Here is a 17,845-nt window from a genome sequence, read left to right as displayed (position 1 = left end):
ATTATCAAGCCCATTATCGACGCTTTAGTGGCAGTTTTCTGCCGCTAAACCGGCAATAATTTTAACGCCGTCCTTGATACTATGCCTCATGGTGTTACTCTAAGTAAATCTAGTGTGACTGTCCAACACATGCATAAATAATACATCTCTTTCAGTGTTTAGTTAAGGAACTGTGTCATTTCTTCAATGAAAAAACAGATTTATTTAAGCATTGTAGTGATGTGTTTTTTAGACTAGGTTATTATGATAGGCAAAACACTACAGTTCACAAAGTTGTGCTCTAAAAATCAAAAAGATACTCGTGCTGGTTTCCTCCTTGGGCTAACTTTCACAATTTTAGAGGTTTTGCAAAGGTTGGAGGCATGTTTCTAAAAATCTACCTCAGGAATAGATTTCTAGGAGAATACCTACGAGCCAAAACTTACACAAGTAGATTTTCCACGAAGTGGAAAATATGGAGTTGAATATTTAAGGTGGGAATGCACATTTGCACACTTAACCATTTCTCCTTTTTCTCCTTCATAGGAAGAAAAGGTAAAGAATCCTAGCTTCAAATGCTCAGAATGCCTACCTCCCTACTGTTATGACATACAAGTTTGCTTCCTACACATTCACAGTAACAATATTCCTGGTGGATACATAATCTTCCCATAGATTCCTCAACATATGACTAATCCTTTCAGGCTCCAAACTGTCTCTAAACACTTTTTACCCAGCAATAACACACCAGCGGCTCCAGCCGTAACTCCATCCTGGATGTGACATCATCTGAGTAAATGATGGACCTCTTTGAGGCCTGCTTCGAGGAAGAGGCATGCCAGCAACAAATGCAGCATACAACTGGTTTGCATAATTAATCATAGCTTTAGCTTATGGAGTGGAATATGCAGGAACACTGCATATCCATGAGAAAGATCATTACCTTAGGTAAGTAAATCTTTCTTCTGATGGATATATCTTCCTGCAGATTCCTCACATTATGGATGAGTCCAAATACAGTATCTCCCTGGGAAGTGGGACTGAGTAGAGGCTGTTAATCAAAAAAGTTATGCAAAATAGCTTGGACAGAGTACCCATCAATGAGCCTGAGACGTGGGGCAGTAGTGCTGGCAAGAGTATGCAAAGATGACCATGTAGCTGCTTGGCTGAGTAAGTAACCAGTACACCAGTCGGTATAAAGAGATGTGGAAGCAGCCCTTGCCCTGGTGGAATTTGCCTACAGGGTATATCAGATCTTGAAGGAGGATGACCCAACGCAAAACAGTGTGTATGATCTCCGGAGTGGCCTATTTTTAGCTCCAGCAAAGCTCACCAATATCTGACCTTCAACTCTGTCCAGTCCTGTATGATCGATGTACTATGACAACCATGTCTGGGGCCCGGCCAATGGATCTGTGCCTCCTTCGTGGAGGGATGCAGACAAGGGAAGAAAGGTGGAAGGGTGATAGACTTGGCCATATAAAATGCAGATGCCACCTTGGGTAAGTAGGATGGGCAGGTGTGACGAACCAACTTTTCAGGGAAGAAAACTTTGAGGTTTTCTGACCCTACATGTAGATTTATTTACCACCAAAGAACTGCTTTTTGGAGTAAAAGGTCGAACTGGGCAACTAGGCATCGGCTAGAATGGAGGTTCCATCAAGAAGGTCAATACAAGATTGAACTACCACTACGGAACAATGAATGGAAACTGCACCTCCATGATGATTTAAACATGGCTGGTCAGCAAGGCACAAATTCACATAGTGACGTCGGGTAGCCTTAAAATGTAGGCGCTGCCAGGGATTGCTGTGCAAACCTCGCAGGAGAGTCGAGATTCAGAAGGATTAATGCCTTCCAAATTCCATCTCTGAACAAACATGTTCAGATGCCCTCGTAGATGGATGTGGTAGCGGGCTTCCTGGCTGCCATGTAGACTTCGGCAACTTCATCAGCAAGGCAAAGCATTCTAGCTTGCACTGCTCAATCCTTACGCATGCTGTTGCAGCGACTAACGAAGTGAAGGACCTGGTCATATTGCTGCGAGAGCAGGTCTACTCTGTGCAGGAGAAAAAGAGGTGGCTGAATGCCAAGCACCAACAGATCGATGTACTAGCTTCTACTCAAATAGTATGTGGTGATTAGAGACAGCTGCGCACGATCCTCTGACACTTACTGCGATTGACAGAAACACATACTATAGTCGGGAAAGTGCACGGCTCAAAACAGAAGAATTTCCTGATTTGGACAAAGAGTTCCTCAAAAGAAAACCTCAATCTGGAAAAGATTGTCTCTGCCACTGCAAGTTGCAGCTCCCACTCGTGGTTTTCCAGTAAGAGATAACTAAAGGCATTCATTCTCATACTGAAGAAGCCAGTGATATGAACTGCTACAGAAATATTCCCCATCACTGTGCCCATTCCAACAAGTGAATTGCCCCCAGTCATAGGGACCATGATCGCACACCCCCATGTTTGTTGATATAATGAACAGTAGTGGTGCTGCTCACCAGCTGTTGCTCTCTGATATGAAAGGGATAAAAGTACTGTAGTGCAAGATGGACCCCTTGCAGCATGAACATGTTAATGTACAGATGCCTCTGTGATGCGAACCAAAGCCCCCACAACACCATGTTGCCCAGATGAGCACCTAGACCCAGCAATCAGGCATCCTTGAACATGGTAGTCTGAACAATGCAGACCCAGATGCACTGACTATAAGATATGGACCTTAGCTGAGGGGCTTCCTTGGTGCTGAAGCCAATGCTACCCAGCACCCTCATAAAGATGTGTGGGGCTGTCATCAGTTCGAACAGTAGGACCACAAACTGATAGTGCTAGCATCCCATTGTGAGTCTCAAGAATCCTGCACCTGTCTCTTCCACTGGCACCATCACTTTGGCCCTATTCTCAAACAAGACAAGGACTTCTTTCCTCTAGGTTTGAGGCATGGAGTCAGGGAGCACTCTCTGAAGAAAGTGGGGTGGTCTGGAGGGATTACCCAGGCAACTATTTATTTTGATTTCTTCTCAATTGGTAACACAACTGGAGTTGGTCCCTCCCACCAAAAATGATGTAATGAGGGGGAGTGGCCAGAGGTGTTGGGAAGCTGCAGAGGATGATAGGAACTTGATCTTCTGCTGCTGGTGATGTTTGAAAGGAGTGATATAGCTGCCGTAACATTAGGATGGACATTAAAGGCTGCCCTTGTCAAGACTGTAGAGCCCTAGAATAATCACAGAACTTTCAATATTGTTGATGAAACTGCTGTGCTGGAAAAGATAGGCCAAGGGCACAAGACATAGCCTGATTGTTCTTGAATTGTTCCAGTGAGTTGATCCAAAGAGCCACTTGCCATCAAAGGTCATGTCCACGATCGTAGCCTGGACATCTCGTGTAAATCCAGTGAAACCCACTGTGACAGCTCTACCCATAGAATGAGCAAACATTGTCACAGAGTCAAGGCCACAGTTTAGGATCTGTTTGATGGTAATGATGGTGAGGAGGAATCGCAGAACTAAGTATAGTGACGATAACCAATAAGTAATCAGAGCACTTGAATGGAAATCTATGACCACCTCATTTAGAATAGTGTTCCCCTCCCTTCTTTTTCACTGACTAACATTAGCACTCTGCAGGTGCATCCAATTTGTGCCTCCAGCCTCTTTAAGTTAGAGTATACACACAATACGCAAAATCCCTTCCAATGGACTCTACTGTCTTGCAGAGCTATCCATTTAGTAACACCTGAATCCTACAGCCCACATATTTGCATTCATGGCATGCTTCGCCAAGCGGCGGTGGAAAGTTTGCCCAACCCCATGTATATTTCATGTAGTTATAAAATGTGATGTTTGAAGGGCCTATTCTTAACTGTGATGCTAGCATATGGGGTATGAATCAGGACCTGTTTAAGTTTTGTCTGCTAGCATTAGCGCAGTAAAAGGTGCCATTTGACATTATCCGATTAAGTCTTCCAACAATGTCTACTTAACACGCACAATTGCAATTTGAGTCAATAAATGTAATGTACATTTCAGATGGACTGAGAAGATGATGCATTTAAATTCAGCTCCCAATCTGATATGTCGGAACTATGGGGCTTATTTACAAGCCCCTTGCGCCGCTAGTGCATCACTTGTACCATGGGAAAAAGTGACGTACCGGCGGAGCAAGGTACTTGTAAATAAGCCCCTATCTATTTACTCCAAATGAAACTACATATAATGGAGGCTGCTAAGATGTAGCTTATACTCAAGTTTCAGCCTTTACCAAATTGTTTATAGGTAGTATATTAAAATACATAAGTGAGTTGGGTAGTGGGGCAGAATAAAACTAAACAAGCAAATCATTCCTATCGGTTCTTTCTTAATGTTGGGCTTGGATTACGAATTATTTCTAAATAATACATTTGATTCCATTATTCCACTGTGACACTAAGTTATGGCCTGCCTCTTTCTGAAGTCTCAGTGATTCATTTGTTTTCCAGTATGAATGCTATATCGGATCATAGGGCTAAATATGAATCAGACAATAAACAGCCAGGGTTAAATTCAATAGGTCTGCCTTGGCAAGTCTGCAAAGCTTTTACTTTATTTTCTGTTTGTGTGCAAACATACGCGATAAAAGTGTAAAACAAATACACACAAAATCAACCCAGCTTCTGAAAGTGGTGTGCATATGTTTGAAAACTAGCCACTGCAAAAATATAAATCATCTTTGTGAGATAAACATGTGAATCTTGCAAGTAGAAACTGCAGTCTTTACAGGAACTATGACACATTATGTGTTATAATTACTGATTCAAAACACAAACAATTGAAAATATTATGTTGAAACTAATGAGTAATATGTAATAAACAGGAAAACAAAGAATAAAGAAAAAAAGTAGGTGAAATAAAGGAAAAAATTCAAATGAAATAAAGACATGTAAAATAGCCATACTTTTGATTATGATATGCATGTAATAGGTGGGTGTAGGAGCTTCTTTGTATAGCCATGCAATAAAATGCCCAAAGTCCAAAACGGTATGCTTCTGAGTTGAGCAGTGATGTCTCGAGGAGCAGTGGGATGCCCTGCTCCATGAGCTACACATCAGCTGGAGTAAGCAAAGTGAAAGAAAAGAGGGACTCCATAGCAGCTAAATTGTCAAATAGCTTATGTATGACATTTTCATGGTTTCCGTGTTCATAAGAGTGACATTCATAAACCACATGTGTGACACTTAGAGTGACATTTTCAAGCAATGAAGTCCATGGGAATGGATAAATATCAGAAATAACGCCCTTTTGAGCAACAAAAAGCTCTAAAATAAAATTGAAAGTGTTGCAGAGCACCAGAAATGGAAGGTCATAATTGATCACAAGTCATGTTTGCTTTTATATAACCAGGTGACCTTTGCATGCTGAGATTTGTATGCCCATACTGTATTGTACGAAAAGAGAAAACTATTAGTCCCAGCATGCAAAGTGTTTGGGATTAAAAAGTCAGGACTCACAGATTTACAATTCATGAGAAGCACACATCAGGCAGAAGTTGGAGATTGCCTACACGATAGTCTTTGGTGCCATGTGACACTCAGAGCCACCTTCTGACACAAATGTCACCTCATAATTAACTTAAATCCGCTTCTTTTTCGCAGTTGTTAAGAAGCTACAACCTGGTCTGGACTGGCTCAAATGCTGCTCAGTCTGCACATTCATATCCCTCCCAATAATAAGAACCCTAGTCTGACCGGGCATGGCCATAGGCGCTCCCTCAGTCTCTTGGGTTCCAGGCAGCTGTGCAAGTCGACCAGCGTGACTGACAGTGTAGCAAGTGAGTCATTAGTCCAGTTGGCAATCAGTGCTACCTGCTTAGTGGCCCCGGTCGATCAATGCTTGGACAGGTAACCCAAAGCACTGGCAATTTTGTAGGACCAGCACCCTCAAGCCCCCACACTGGGCGGTGCAAGTGTAAAGCACTGCTGCTTTTGTTACTGTGGCCCGATATAGCTGCACCGCTACAAAACCGGCCCCCAGTAACAAAAACAAGCATTTACAATGCAATGGTCTCGGCATTGTTAAAGTTAGAGCTATTGGCATTGCTCATGACATTATTTTTGTTTATGTTTTTGTTTTTAAAACATTTAAAGAAACGGCATTGTTATTTACAATGTCAATAGCTTAATCACTCTCAAATGCGAGACCTATTGCATTTGCATCCACACACAGAGCCACACACACAAAGCCACCCACACACACACAGCCACCCACACAGAGCCACTCACATAGAGCAACCCACACACAAATAGAGCCACCCACAGAGACACCTACACACACACACAGTTACCCACACACCAACAGAGCCACCACGCATAGAGCCACCTACAAAAAAAGTCACCCACACAGAGCCAGACACAGAGAGCCAGACACACAGAGCCACACACACACAGAACCTCCCACACACACACAGAGCCACCCACACACACACAGAGCCACCCACACACACACAGAGCCACACACACAGAGCCACACACACACACAGCCACACACACAGAGCCACACATACATACACAGAGCCACATACACACACACACAGCCACACACACACAGACACACAGAGCCACACACCCACATACAGAACCACACACATACATAGAGAGCCACACACACACACACACACACATAGATCTAGACACATACACATTGATCTTGGGAGCCAAAGCAGAAGTGGCACCCATACGTAGAAATACAAATGGAAAAGTCAAAAACAAAATACCATAAACTTGGAACCCTAATTATACCTGAAAGTCATACACGGGACAAATATCAGAAGATGTATCCCATCTATGTTTGCACCACAATGTCAATGCAAATATTGGTGGATAGGGCTGGTACCCAGAGTCACTCTAACGATATGATTCTGCAGCAGTGCAGTTTTCTGCACAATTATGGGTTTGCCTCATTTGCCACATAACGAATCATCTGCTGCACAATATGCAGAAGTGTAGGTTCTAGCTGAAACAGGTCAAAAGTTACCAAATGAAAAAAACGCTGCAGCAACTGTTGCTGCGTATTAGAAGACCCTGTTCAAATGTTAACTCGTCTCTTTGTTGCTTATGGCTGTACTCGCGTGTTAAACTGGTACTAATGGTGTAAAACCTTTGTCCATGCAGTATTAACATGACAAACTAATTAAGCAATACCATCACAAAACGCACCGCATTATGATGCATAATGTGCCTTGTAGTCCCCCATAATTTAGTCAATCCTGCAACATAATTGGCTCCTTTCCTGTTGCATAATTCAAATGGCTTGGCAGGTACCATATTGCACCAACATCATTTCGAGATTAATGGGGAGCCTTAACCGTCCCAAATGTAATGTTAAGTAGGTGACGTGCGACTGCCATACTTAGGTAAATACATTCTCGCATGAACAAACCTAAGGGGCACACACCACAGCAGGCCCAAGTCTGAATAATCACTAAGCTACGTGCACTATGTACAGCAGCGCCACATGCACTACTCGCACAGAAAATAACTTTCCTCTGTCCAACACCTGAATCTGATCCCACTTGTTGCACCCAGCGAGACTTCTCCTCATGCCTTACATCCAAGAACCACATAAAACACAAAGCCCGCAGCCTGCCCCAGAACCCTTAAGTCGGCTGAGAACCACAAAAGAAAGAGTTAGGAGAACATATGGTAATACGACCTATCTCGAGACCAACACCTTCCACACAGCAAACCAATCCCAACATACACATGGTTCCCAAATTCCAAAGCACCCCGGAGACCACAACTTACAACACCCCGCAGCATTCTTACGCAGTTTCTGCTTCTTTCACCAGGTCACACGTTAAGTGCTCACCTCCTCAACACCCACAATGTTCCAGCAACCATGAAGACCCTAAACAGCAATACTCCAAGCTCCGTACTCGCTGCTACCAGTAAGAATACCAAGCTTACACTGATCAGTCTGCTAAACACGTCTCAACGCCCGTCAGCCGGCACCAGGGGCCACGTCCTCTCCGGAACACCCACTTTAACAATCACACCCAACACAAGCTAGAGGCGGGTTTCACTCGGTCCCGATGGAGGAGCACGAACACGCGCAATTGTGCAAACACCATTACTTTGTGCAAGCATTACAGCACACGCACACACCACAGCCTCCAAGCATTACAGCCACACGCACACACCACAGCCTCCAAGCATCCACACGCACACACCACAGCCTCCAAGCATTACAGCCACACGCACACACCACAGCCTCCAAGCATCCTCAAGCACACACCACAGTTTCTGTCTTGGTATCCCCGGTTCCGGGGCGTGCTCTCATTTACAGTAAGACATCATTGTAAGGCACATAGGCCCCCCTTGCGATTGCCTCGCCCCACCGAGGTGGTGCCCTGGAGAGGACTGGATCCAGCAGGGTTGCGGCCTCAGCTTCTGCTCGCCGCCCTTGCTCGGCAGCAGCAAAGGGGCCGGAATCCAGGGCATCCGAAGTGAGGCTTTCAAGCCCAGGTTAGAAGTCAAAAGCAGCATTTCCAAACACACTTCAACGAAAGAATGCTACGATTTCTAATACAGCATTATTTAAATAATTATTATTGGCTCCGTTACGGAGCTCTCAACACAAAATAAATTGTTGCTGCTAAAGATCAGGAATTTAATTGCTGACTCACCTGGGTATCCTCCAAAATAAATTGACGCCGGAACCCCGAGGGTCTCACTTAACCCGGACAGCAGCGTAAGGTGGGGGGAGAGCCCAGGAGAAGGGAGGGGCCGAGAGTATGCAGCAGCGCTGAGGCGAGAGAGGACAAATCACCCAAGCGGCAGGCCGCAGATTCTCCCGGAGCAGGCCCATCCGTCAGAGCTGCGCGTCACGTCACAGGGTAGCTTCGGCCTGCCATGAACACCACCATCTTTAGCCCGAGGAGAGGGAGCAAGCGCCAGGGGGAGGAGAGCGAACAGCACCAGCCGGAGAGGACAGGGGGAGGAGACCAGAGCAGCAGCCGGACACAGGAGCACCGAGGGAGCCGAGAGCAGGGGGAGGGGACGAGCACCAGCCGGGCCATGTACGGGGTACCATGGTGGACGGGGATGACGCCGTGAACACCACCATCTTTCTCCGAGGTCAAGCAGAAATGCCTCGGAGAAACGCAGCGTCATTTTCGGATTCGGGGGCGTGTTTTTCTTTCTCTCCTCTTCCCATTGGCTGGAATGTTTACATTCCAGAGGAGAGAAAGAAACTAAAAAACACCCCCCGAATCCGAAAAAGATGGGGCTTAAATGGACAGACGCCCCTCTCCTCCAATGGCTGGCCTCCAATTAGGAAGCCAGCCAATGGAGAAGAGGGGCGGGTTCAAGCCCCACACTAAGAAACATAAGATCTCGCCGGCGAGACTGCACAAGCGCAGCCTACGCAGGCAGAGACCGAAAAATGCCCTAACTGCTGCAAAACCGGCCCCCACTCTTCCAGCCTCCCGGGAAATTGCCAGATGCCTGCTACGGCCAGTTCGGCCCAGCAGTCAAAAATGCTGGTGAGCTGCTGGCATTGCGTTTGGCTGCAACTTCAGGCAGAGGCTCTCTCAGCTGGGGGCAAAGGAGTCAAGAGTGCACAGCACTGACTGTGCTGAGTCTTTTAAAACCAGTACTCGTTGCACAGGATCCTTGCATTACCGGAAAAGTGCCCATGCACCTCCAGTGCATGGGCAGGTGGTGATCATCATGCAGCGGAGGGCCAGACAACTATGTGCCCTCTGCTCCCACCATGTGGAGGGCTGAGCAGGTGAAAGTTGTTTTCATCCAGGAGGAGGGTGTCCCCAAACGGGCAACATCTCCTGTCCAACGCCAGTCTGACTGAGTGCGACTTCTTGTGAAGAGAAAAGGTGTTACTTAAACTGCGGCCGCCTGCCGCATTGCAGTACTGAGGAGCAATCACCCTGCGTAGCCAGTGACCAAAAGCTGTATTTAGGCCAATCGTCACCCCACGGTATGGAGAGGCAAAGCAGAGCAGGAAGCCTGCAAAGTGAAAGCAGACAAAATGCAGACCCAATCAGAAGGTAAATTAGAATGACGTTGAAATTAAGAAATGGTAAGTTTTGGGTGGACTGTATGCACTTTTTTTTTTTTTAAATACAAGAGATTTTGCAAGCACTCTGCAGGCAAAACCTAGCAAGCATTGGCATAGCCAATAGGTCTCGCCTTTGGGAACTTATAAGTGTTTAGCCAGATATATTGACTTTGCCTGTGTCTTTATGCTGTGCTGTACAGAAGTCTGCAGCATGCTGAAAAGTTATAATAATGTAGTGTCAGAAGCATTTTTGTTACCTTAGATATGACCAGAAAAGCATTATGTACAACTGAACAACCATATTAAAAAAGTATTAAAAATAATGTCTTGAGGTTTTTTTGTCCTTTCAATGCTGGCAACTTGTATCTGCCTGCCCCAATGGTTGCTTGTTGTGTTTTTTTGTTATGGGGGCATAAATAACGGGAGGGTGAAGGTCAGTTAGTCAGTTAGTCCGTTAGTGAGAGTCAGTGAGAGAGAGAGTCAGTCAGTGATAGAGTCAGTCAGTGAGTGAGTCAGTCAGTCAGTGAGAGTGAGAAAGTCAGTCAGTCAGTGAGAGAGTGAGAGTCAGTCAGTCAGTCAGTGAGAGAGTGAGAGTCAATGAGGGAGCCAGTCAGTCAGTTAGAGTGAGAGAGTCAGTCAGTCAGTGGGAGTGAGAGAGTCAGTCAGTGGGAGTGAGAGAGTCAGTCAGTGGGAGTGAGAGTCAGTCAGTGAGAGTGAAAGTCAGTGAGAGAGAGTCAGTGAGAGTCTGTCAGTGAGAGAGTCAGTGAGAGTCTATCAGTGAGAGAGAGTGAGTCAGGGAGAGCGAGTTAGTAAGAGTGAGTTAGTGAGAGTCTGTCAGTGAGAATGAGTCAGTGAGAGTCTGTCAGTGAGAGAGAGTCTGTCAGTGAGAATCAGTGAGAGTGAGTCTGTCAGTGAGAGTCTGTCTGTCAGTGAGAGTTTGTCAGTCAGTGAGAGTCTGTCAGTCAGTGAGAGTCAGTCAGTGAGAGCGAGTCTGTCAGTCAGTGAGAGTGAATCTGTCAGTTAGTGAGAGTGAGTCTGTCAGTCAGTGAGAGTGAGTCTGTCAGTCAGTGACCATGAGTGAGTCGTCAGTGAGAAAGTCTGTCAGTGAGAGTGAGTCTGTCAGTGAGAGTGAGAGAGTGAGTCTGTCAGTCAGTGAGAGTGAGTCAGTCAGTGAGAGTGAGTCAGTGAGAGTGAGTGAGTCAGTGAGAGTGAGTGTCAGTCAGTGAGAGAGAGTGAGAGAGTGTCAGTGAGAGTCTGTCAGTCAGTGAGAGTGAGCAAGTCAGTCAGTGACAGTGAGTCAGTCAGTCAGTCAGTGAGAGTGAGTGAGTGAGTCAGTCAGTCAGTGAGAGAGTGGGAGAGTCTGTCAGTGAGAGTCTGTCAGTGAGCGTGAGTCTGTCAGTCAGTGAAAGAGAGTGAGAGAGAGTGGGAGAGTCTGTCAGTGAGAGTGAGTCTGTCAGTCTGTGAGAGAGTGTCAGTCTGTGAGACTGAGTGAGTGAGTCAGTCAGTGAGAGTGAGTGAGTCAGTCAGTGAGTGAGAGTGAGTGGGAGAGTCAGTCAGTGAGTGGGAGAGTCAGTCAGTGAGTGAGAGAGAGTGAGTGAGTCAGTCAGTGAGAGAGATTGGGAGAGTCAGTCAGTGAGAGAGGGGGAGAGTCAGTGAGTCTGTCAGTGAGAGTGAGTCAGTCAGTCAGTGAGAGAGAGTGGGAGAGTCAGTCAGTGAGAGAGGGGGAGAGCCAGTGAGTCTGTCAGTGAGAGTGAGCCAGGCAGTGAGAGAGTGTCAGGGAGAGTCTGTCAGTGAGAGTCTGTCAGTGAGAGGGAGCCAGTAAGAGTGAGCCAGTGAGAGTGAGTCAGTGAGAGTGAGTCAGTGAGTGAGACCAAGTGAGACAGTCAGTCAGTTAGACCGAGTGAGTCAGTCAGTGAGTGGGAGAGTCAGTCAGTGAGAGACTGACAGTGAGAGTGAGAGTCAGTGTGAGTGAGAGTCAGTGAGAGTGAGAGAGTCAGTGTGAGTGAGAGAGTCACTGTGTACCCCTCCGCAAGAACGACCAACAAAAGACACAAGCACACATCACACCTCCTGTGTCATTTTAAAACGACCTTCTGATATTAGACATCACATAGCAGCCAAGTTTCTCAGGTCCTTGTGTGATCTGCTGCTTCAGTCCAGTTTTTGTTAAATTTATTTTTAGGTCTCGCCTGACCCAGCGCATGCGCTGACCTGGCGAAACTTTTAGTGTGTGGGTTTTCAAAGTGCTGCCACAGGCTTTTGGTGGCCTAGCGCTTGCATTTACGCGCGCAGCCGCCATCTGTCTTTGATCGCGATCACTTTCACTTTCGTGGGCCGCGCGGCCATGTCACTTTCACGGCCGCGCGGCCAATGCTTGTGTATTAGGTGTTTAGATGTTGACTCTGTCCTGATAGTGACATGGAAGCGGTCTTGTTTGCAGGTTCACTGGCTCGCTTTATATTTTTATAATGACACTGTCTGACCCCCACATGGGGTACTTTGGCTTAATGGGCTTTACTGGCTGTGAGTGGAATACTTTATTGGCATGGAGCTTCTTGGGACGTAGTGGTAGGGAGGCCAACATTAACTCTCATTCGCAGTCACTCAGCACAATTTGTTTTCCCCATTTGCATAAATCATGCCCCTAATTGCATCAAAGAGCTAATGGAGATCTATAAATAGCGTACCACTCTCTATAGCAAGGCCAATACCTTACCCACCCAGGAGCTGTCCAAATCTGAATAGCACAGCTAAATAGGTTACATTAGACCAGGTAGAGACCAAGATCGCTCTACCTCCTGGCTATAAATACAAATTCTGTAGTCTTCCTTGTTCTCGCCTGCTGAAATTACAGAAAAAGTTATTTCTAATAGCTATTAGCCTCAAAATTGGATGTATACTTCAAGAAGCACATCTAAAAAGGTCATCGGGTCAGCTGAGGACTTGTCAATGATAACCAATGCCTGTCTACAAATGGCAGATTTCCAGACCCTTGTATGCAGGACATTATCTTGACGATATTTAAATGACACCCACAATGCTTCTTTTCCAAGTTTCTGTGTAAGTTCCTCCCCGCATTTTATTACTACGCAAGGATTACAGCACATAGGCATGCTCATGCTGGATCCGCAAAGTTGCTCTCACACAGACTGGGTTTGTATCCAAATCGTGGCTTTGAGACCACTGGGGTACTTTGGCTTAATGGATTTACTGGCTGTGAGTGGAATACTTTATTGGCATGGAGCTTCTTGGGACGTAGTGGCAGGGAGGCCAACATTAACTCTCATTCGCAGTCACTCAGCACAATTTGTTTTCCCCATTTGCATAAATCATGCCCCTAATTGTATCAAAGAGCTAATGGAGATCTATAAATAGCGTACCACTCTCTATAGCAAAGCCAATACCATACCCACCCAGGAGCTGTCCAAATCTGAATAGCACAGCTAAATAGGTTACATTAGACCAGGTAGAGACCAAGATCGCTCTACCTCCTGGCTATAAATACAAATTCTGTAGTCTTCCTTGTTCTCGCCTGCTGAAATTACAGAAAAAGTTATTTCTAATAGCTATTAGCCTCAAAATTGGATGTATACTTCAAGAAGCACATCTAAAAAGGTCATCGGGTCAGCTGAGGACTTGTCAATGATAACCAATGCCTGTCTACAAATGGCAGATTTCCAGACCCTTGTATGCAGGACATTATCTTGACGATATTTAAATGACACCCGCAATGCTTCTTTTCCAAGTTTCTGTGTAAGTTCCTCCCCGCATTTTATTACTACGCAAGGATTACAGCACATAGGCTTGCTCATGCTGGATCCGCCAAGTTGCTCTCACACAGACTGGGTTTGTATCCAAATCGTGGCTTTGAGACCACTGGGGTACTTTGGCTTAATGGATTTACTGGCTGTGAGTGGAATACTTTATTGGCATGGAGCTTCTTGGGACGTAGTGGCAGGGAGGCCAACATTAACTCTCATTCGCAGTCACTCAGCACAATTTGTTTTCCCCATTTGCATAAATCATGCCCCTAATTGCATCAAAGAGCTAATGGAGATCTATAAATAGCGTACCACTCTCTATAGCAAAGCCAATACCATACCCACCCAGGAGCTGTCCAAATCTGAATAGCACAGCTAAATAGGTTACATTAGACCAGGTAGAGACCAAGATCGCTCTACCTCCTGGCTATAGATACAAATTCTGTAGTCTTCCTTGTTCTCGCCTGCTGAAATTACAGAAAAAGTTATTTCTAATAGCTATTAGCCTCAAAATTGGATGTATACTTCAAGAAGCACATCTAAAAAGGTCATCGGGTCAGCTGAGGACTTGTCAATGATAACCAATGCCTGTCTACAAGTGGCAGATTTCCAGACCCTTGTATGCAGGACATTATCTTGACGATATTTAAATGACACCCGCAATGCTTCTTTTCCAATTTTCTGTGTAAGTTCCTCCCCGCATTTTATTACTACGCAAGGATTACACCACATAGGCATGCTCATGCTGGATCCACCAAGTTGCTCTCACACAGACTGGGCTTGTATCCAAATCGTGGCTTTGAGACCACTGCACATGATATCATGAAGAAACCTTTGATCAACTGCTGCCTTTGTCCTATGCGCTTATCAGTGCCTTGTGTGCTTGTGGACCATGGCTTACTGTAAGATCATGGGATGACAAAGTAGCCATCCGGGGGGAAATGTATTAGGTTGGACGAATCCCTTTATAGGCCACTATCCAATCTTGTCTTCCTTTCAGTCCCAAAGATTTGCCAAAGTTGTAATGGAGGCCAGCCGTATTCAGTTTTAGGCCCCAATGAATGGAGCCCGTGCCACTAGAAAAACAAAACCACCCTAATGAGCTTCAGAAAGGCCATTAACACTTATATTAAGAAGAGCTCAGTAAAGAAGTAGGGGCATATTGACGAATAAAAACGTAAAGGTAGGGGCAGAGGTTTAGTTCTACCCCTGAATGTATGTTTTTTTTGTATTCACCACCTCTCTCCGCAAAATCCCTGAAAAGCTGCAAAAGATCGTCAGGCGGAAGGTAAGTTGCTTGTATTTTTTTTAATAATGTGCATTGTTATCTGAGCGCAACCTCCCCCCCCCGCATGTACATTTTATTAGTGCAAGTTGGGACTTAGTGTGTAGACATTCTAGCTACTTTGCAAATTTGTGCTTACAATGGGTGCACTCTTTTGCTTATTGCATTAGCCTGCGAGTCTTTTTGATGTTCATTTTTCCACAGTGCTTCAAGACAAAGATTAAGAAATTCCCAAATTAGCTGAATTTCGATTAAGCTTTTAAGTTGATTTTGGAAATATTTTTGGCATCTGTGTCTAGAAGAGAGAACTTTGTAAATACCTACCAGACATTATGGAGCTTATAGTGTTACTGTTACAACAAGTCTCACAGCAATTCCATCTGAACGTACGTGTACTACATTATGTGCTGGTACACAAATTCATTAAAATCACCAAGTAAGAAAACACTTCAGCTACTAATAACTTAACTAGTTAATGTGTTAAAAGCAGATATGTTGTATGATGACCTGCTTGCTAGTTGTTTTCTCCAGAAATTCACCCGTAGAAATATTGATGATCAGTAAAAAAAGATACTTGCGCATAAGCAGTTGTCTGAATATTTGCATGATGTCTGATCTATCACAGAATTCGTAAAATATACCTGGAAAAAATAACTCGAGATCTGAGAAAAGGGGAAGTGATCCCCCAAACTGTACTTACTGTCTGGATCCGCTAAGCAGGGCGTATATCTTCCTTTCGGCTTCCTTGGGCCTGTTGAGAGGCAGATTGCCCGTGTCCTCCTGGAAGCTGCACGTGGTTGAGCCTGAGGAAGGGGTATGTTGGGGTCTGGAGCAGTGTGAAAGATCTGAATGGAGCAAAGATGGAAAGATACCAAACCAGGATCAAATGAGGAGCCAGGCAACTGATTTTTCCTATGAACAAATGTCATCCATCACAACTGCAAATCATTTTCATACAACCTGCTTCAAAACACTTAGACTCATGACACCCATTATTTGCTTCAAATATAGAAAGATTCCAAATATGGCTACCATGAATGGAAAAGAACCCCTAAAAATGTGACTTCTTGCTTTGGGTCATCACCACCCCCCCAACCAAAGTGCTCCAGTGTGCAAAATCTGAGGTGGTGTGTAGTACGTAGCTGTTAATATACAAGAGATGGGGGTAACATTTTTAAACAAAAGGGAAACCCAGATTGTACAGAAATACGATAAGAAATATTGTTCAAAAGGAGCCTAGTGGTGGATTTTATTCCTGCAATATGGTGTTGTCATTCGAACAAAGCTTAGTCCTGAAGTGGTGCTCAGGGGGATGGGGCATGGCCACAAGGAAGCAGGGAATAGTAAGGACTTGTTATGTGAGGTGTAGGTAGAGAGAGAGAGAGAGATTAAACCAGAAGTGTGCCTATCCATCTGTCACTTTTGAGTTTCAATGACATAAAAGGCTCATTCATTCACTGATAATGAAAGGACAACCGCAATAACAAAATTAAACAGTTAAACAACTAGAGGAAATACCTTTTCATAATGTTCTATTAGAATTTCAACTACAATGTTCTGAAACTTTATGTTCATCATAGCTGCCACAGTTTCCTCTTGTGCTCTCATCAGTGTTGGACCAAATATAACACCAAGATTAGAGATGGTCATGAGATTTTGTTGACTGTGAAGGGATACCCTATAAAAATTTAAAATTGAGATGTCAGTGAGCCAGACAAGAAACGTAGATCAAACCTTAACTTTCAAACCACAATGCTGTTTTTTAAAATGTATATTGTGACAAATTCACTCAAAATAATCTCCAGCAGTTTACACATTAAAAAGCATTAGTTATGGGATGCTTAACTTGGCAAGAGACAAAGACTAGTATGTCAGCTCTAAGTTTCCTACGATTATGCTATACATTTTGACATTCTACATGTGAATAGTCTTTTGTTTATAAAAGAGATGAAGTCTAGAGTGCAAGAAATTGTGTCAGAGTCCTGTAATCAATATTAGAACATTTGAATGTTGGCAGCTCCATTGAAAACAGTATAGTGCTCTGGGCTTCTAATGGCCTGCAGAAGCCCAAAGCACCAACATTCCATTGTTGTCGTTCACAGCTGTTACTATGAAGAAAGGCCTCACTGCGCCCGAGGGGATTTCAATGAGGCCTTTGTTTTATTTGTTAGAACATTCTGCCCTCTAGTGTCGGAATATTCTAATAGCCTTACAGCCCTTCGTAGTGGGGCTATACCAGCATTAAAAGTCCTGCTCCCTTGCTAAAGGCCCTCATCTTTGGCTCGGGCCTTTAACGCTGGAGCGGGCCCTTAATGGTTGGTATATCGTGCTACAGCGGGCTATAAGGCTATTTTAGAGCATTGGAATGTTAAGAGCTCCTTTGAACACAAAATAGTGGCTGAGGGCTAATAAAGGCTAGTGAAGTCCTTCTGCTCCAACACTGCAATGTTTGTCTTTGAGTTTCTCCGTTTTTTATTTTGAACATTCTTCACTCTGTGAGTGGAATGTTCTAATAACCTTACAGCCCTACTGCCTCAGCTTATACTGGATGTTAAAGGCTCTCTCCCTCGCGTTCAGGGCCGTTAACAGCCAGTATGGCCCTCAACATTGGGCTATAAGGCTATATTAAATGGCATATGAGACAAGCTTTGTAGCTGAAAGAGCTTCCATAACTCTTGCAGTAACACAGTCAATCATATATAATAAGGAGGTGATCCTGCTGGTGTGCAGACTTTAATTTTGAAGAACACAAGACCATAT

The 17,845-nt window shown here is 44.7% G+C and overlaps 1 protein-coding gene across 3 annotated transcripts in view; it reads right to left on the bottom strand.

Moving 5' to 3' along the window:
• ARHGAP42 (Rho GTPase activating protein 42) overlaps window positions 1-17,845 on the bottom strand; it is a 609,563-nt gene that overhangs the window by 25,394 nt on the left and 566,324 nt on the right. For all 3 annotated transcript variants that reach the window (XM_085621436.1, XM_085621434.1, XM_085621435.1), the window contains exons 18-19: window positions 16,604-16,763; window positions 15,786-15,930 (exon numbers count right to left, since the gene is read on the bottom strand). In XM_085621436.1, the coding sequence (XP_085477562.1) occupies window positions 15,786-15,930; window positions 16,604-16,763 (305 nt within the window). The remainder of the gene's footprint in view (window positions 1-15,785; window positions 15,931-16,603; window positions 16,764-17,845) is intronic.

This window comes from Triturus cristatus, chromosome 8, assembly GCF_964204655.1.
Source record: "Triturus cristatus chromosome 8, aTriCri1.1, whole genome shotgun sequence".
NCBI classification, from domain to species: domain Eukaryota; kingdom Metazoa; phylum Chordata; class Amphibia; order Caudata; family Salamandridae; genus Triturus; species Triturus cristatus.
The sequence above is the reverse complement of the archived record's forward strand: the minus strand, read 5'-3'. Positions and strand labels throughout refer to the sequence as shown.